Source organism: Echinops telfairi, unplaced genomic scaffold (genome assembly GCF_000313985.2).
Source record: "Echinops telfairi isolate 266 unplaced genomic scaffold, ASM31398v2 ScPeMD7_3;HRSCAF=10, whole genome shotgun sequence".
Lineage (NCBI taxonomy): Eukaryota > Metazoa > Chordata > Mammalia > Afrosoricida > Tenrecidae > Echinops > Echinops telfairi.
The window spans coordinates 58,645,597-58,648,241 of NW_022103899.1; the positions used below are offsets into that span (position 1 = coordinate 58,645,597).

At 48.5% G+C, this 2,645-nt stretch overlaps 1 protein-coding gene across 1 annotated transcript in view; it reads left to right on the forward strand.

Annotated features, from left to right (window-relative positions):
• EFHD1 (EF-hand domain family member D1) overlaps positions 1 to 1,237 on the forward strand; it is a 34,374-nt gene extending 33,137 nt beyond the window's left edge. Inside the window, exon 4 of the mRNA XM_004701680.3 lies at positions 35 to 1,237. Within this exon, the coding sequence (XP_004701737.1) occupies positions 35 to 169 (135 nt within the window). The 3' untranslated portion in view covers positions 170 to 1,237. The remainder of the gene's footprint in view (positions 1 to 34) is intronic.
• Positions 1,238 to 2,645: the final 1,408 nt, after the last annotated feature.

Below are 2,645 nucleotides of genomic sequence, written 5' to 3' on the forward strand. Positions count from 1 at the left end.
CCTGCAGTGTGGTTGTCTTGCTCTGTCTCTGCAGGTCCAAGCCTTGTCGTCTGCCAGTAAGTTTGAAGCCGAGTTAAAAGCCGAGCAGGAGGAGCGGAAGCGGGAGGAAGAGGAGAGGAGGGTCCGCCGGGAGGCCTTCCGGGAGCTCAAGGCGGCTTTCAGTCCATAGTCCTGCTGGCCTTGACCTGGGCCTCTGCCTACAGCGGTGCCTTAAAGGAAGATATGGCCCAGCCCCCTCACTTCAGTGGGCCCTCCTTGCCCTCAACACCCATCCACTGTCCAGTGCAGACTCCACAGACAGCTTTCTCTCGTGGTAGCAGTCTTCCCTCTTCCCAGTGCCGGAGCCACCTTAGAAGGCCCTGGGAAGGCCAAGTGCCCTGCTCACCACTCTCCCGGCCTCCTCCCACAGCCAGCGGATGCCTCCCTGTGGCCACGTGGACTTTGTCCTTGTCCCTTTACCATTCTGCTCTGGCTCTGACGGCCCTCCCGGCAGATGGTGCAGAGTCCCGAGGGTGTGTGGTTTCACCGCACCCTGTCTTCTTGGAGAATAATCTGCATCCCTTCCTTTTTGTTCCCCATTCGCTGTTCTTGGGCTCCTGCTCGGCTCCCTGCTTTGGCCTCTCCTTCAGTGTTGGTGGGCTTTAAGGGAGCCCGCCTCCCACCTCAGCTCCCACCAGAAGGAACCCGAAGTCGACATGATGCAAAATAGAGAAAACGTGGGGAGTTCGGTTCCTTCCCAACAGCCTTCTTCCTGTTCCTTTCGCCGACCCCTTTGATATTTTCCCATTTCATCTTTTTTTGCTCTATCTTTATTAACTCTTGTGAGACTTAACGAGAAGAGTGAAAGAGTAGAATTAACATTGAGTAGAAAAATGCTCATTCAACTCTAATTCTACACCAGTTATAGTCTAGCAGACCTCTGACGTCCCAAAGCGACAAGCCCAGGGCCTTCCCAAACCTGAACAGTCATGGCCATCATCTAGCCAACTTCCAACGTCTGCCCCAAGGTTCTAAGGAGGAAATCTCCTTACCTCCACCACGAAGAAACCAACCAGCCAACAAAAAAACCATGATGTTGTAAGCTCTTGGCTTTGATCGCAAATACCAGGGGTTTGCTGTCTTTTCAAGAAAAACAATTTCTCATGTCGTATTTATCCTCTTTTGTAGCTTCTATCTTTTAAATAAAGGAAAGCTCTACCTTGCACCTGTTTTGTGTTAAATAAACTATCATCTCACACCAGTGCGTGTCTTGTCATCTTTGAATTGGGGGAGAGGGGCGTGTGTTTGTTCTTCAGGAGTCACTGTGAGCCTTGTTGGCTACGTAGAGTTGGCTCCTGCTCAAAGTGACCGTGTGTGTAACAGACCAAGAGCGTGGCCCAGTGCTGGGCCTTGTTGCCACCTCTGACACAGCATGTTATTGAGGGTCTCCAATGTCCTCACGGTGTGCAAGTGTCACCATTCTCAATTCTAATGACCATCTGGCTTTACTTCTTCCAAGACAGACTTGTTCACTCTTGGGGTGGTCAATGATTCAGTAGTTTTCAACAGCATAATGCTTTCACGTACTGTGTTAGACTGGACCCTCGGTGACATGCACACATGGAGAGAGAGAGGGAAATGTATATCCGGAAAATGGCTCACTTGATTACAGAAGTGGTTAAGTGCAGTCTTGTTTATGCCCCTGGGTCAGATGTTAAACTGGAGGCTTCTCCTGACTTCCATAGCTACCGGCGCTGATGAACCAGGAGGGGGGGAGGCTTCAGGCTTGTGGTTGGAGAATCCAATGAATCTAAAGTCAGCAGGTCGGATAGATGGCAGACTTACTGATGGCTCCCAGGGTCGACATACAATAGGATGGGCTAGACCCCACAAGAAACAAAGAAGATCTCCCTAGAGTCTACTCAGAAATAGTCCCCACCCCGCAGGAAACTTCATCAGGGCTGTGTCCACCCTAATCTTACAATTGATCGGCTGCTCAATCAACAGCTCCCTTTTTGGAGTCCATCATGGTAGGTCACATCATGGATTAGTAGCCTTACCTGCAAAACCACCGAGAATCTTGGTCCAGCCAAGGTGACACAAAGCTATCACAGGTGCACAGGAGAGGACTGACAGTAACACAGCACCTTAGTCTTCAAAATGACAATTGCTTTTTAAGATTTTAAAGAGGCCTTTTGTAGCTTATTTGCCCATTGTAATACATCATGGTATGTTTTGACTGCTGCTTCTGTGGGCATTGATTGTGGAACCAGGTAAAATGAATCACTGACAACTTTAATATTGTCGCTGCTTATCACACACTTGTTTATTGGTCTGATGCCAAGACCCTGAACAGTTAGGAGCGGCAATGAGAGGGTTGGTTTCCACCTGGCATTCAGCGTCCTGAGGCTGTAAGCTGCTCAGCCCTTCACCATCAAAGAGATAGCTTTAATATAAAAAAAAAAAAAATTGCTTTGGGCTTCAAGTAAAATCAGTAGCCTTGCTTCCCAGAACCCTTTGTGATGATGAGGCCAATGACCCATCCCTCCCACATGGAATTCCAGAGTATCTATACCTGAGTGAAATCTGCAGTTCTCAAAGAACACCTTTATTAATTTTTTTAATCGTATCCCTTTTTCCTCAATAGAGTTATTGGCAAATAATTT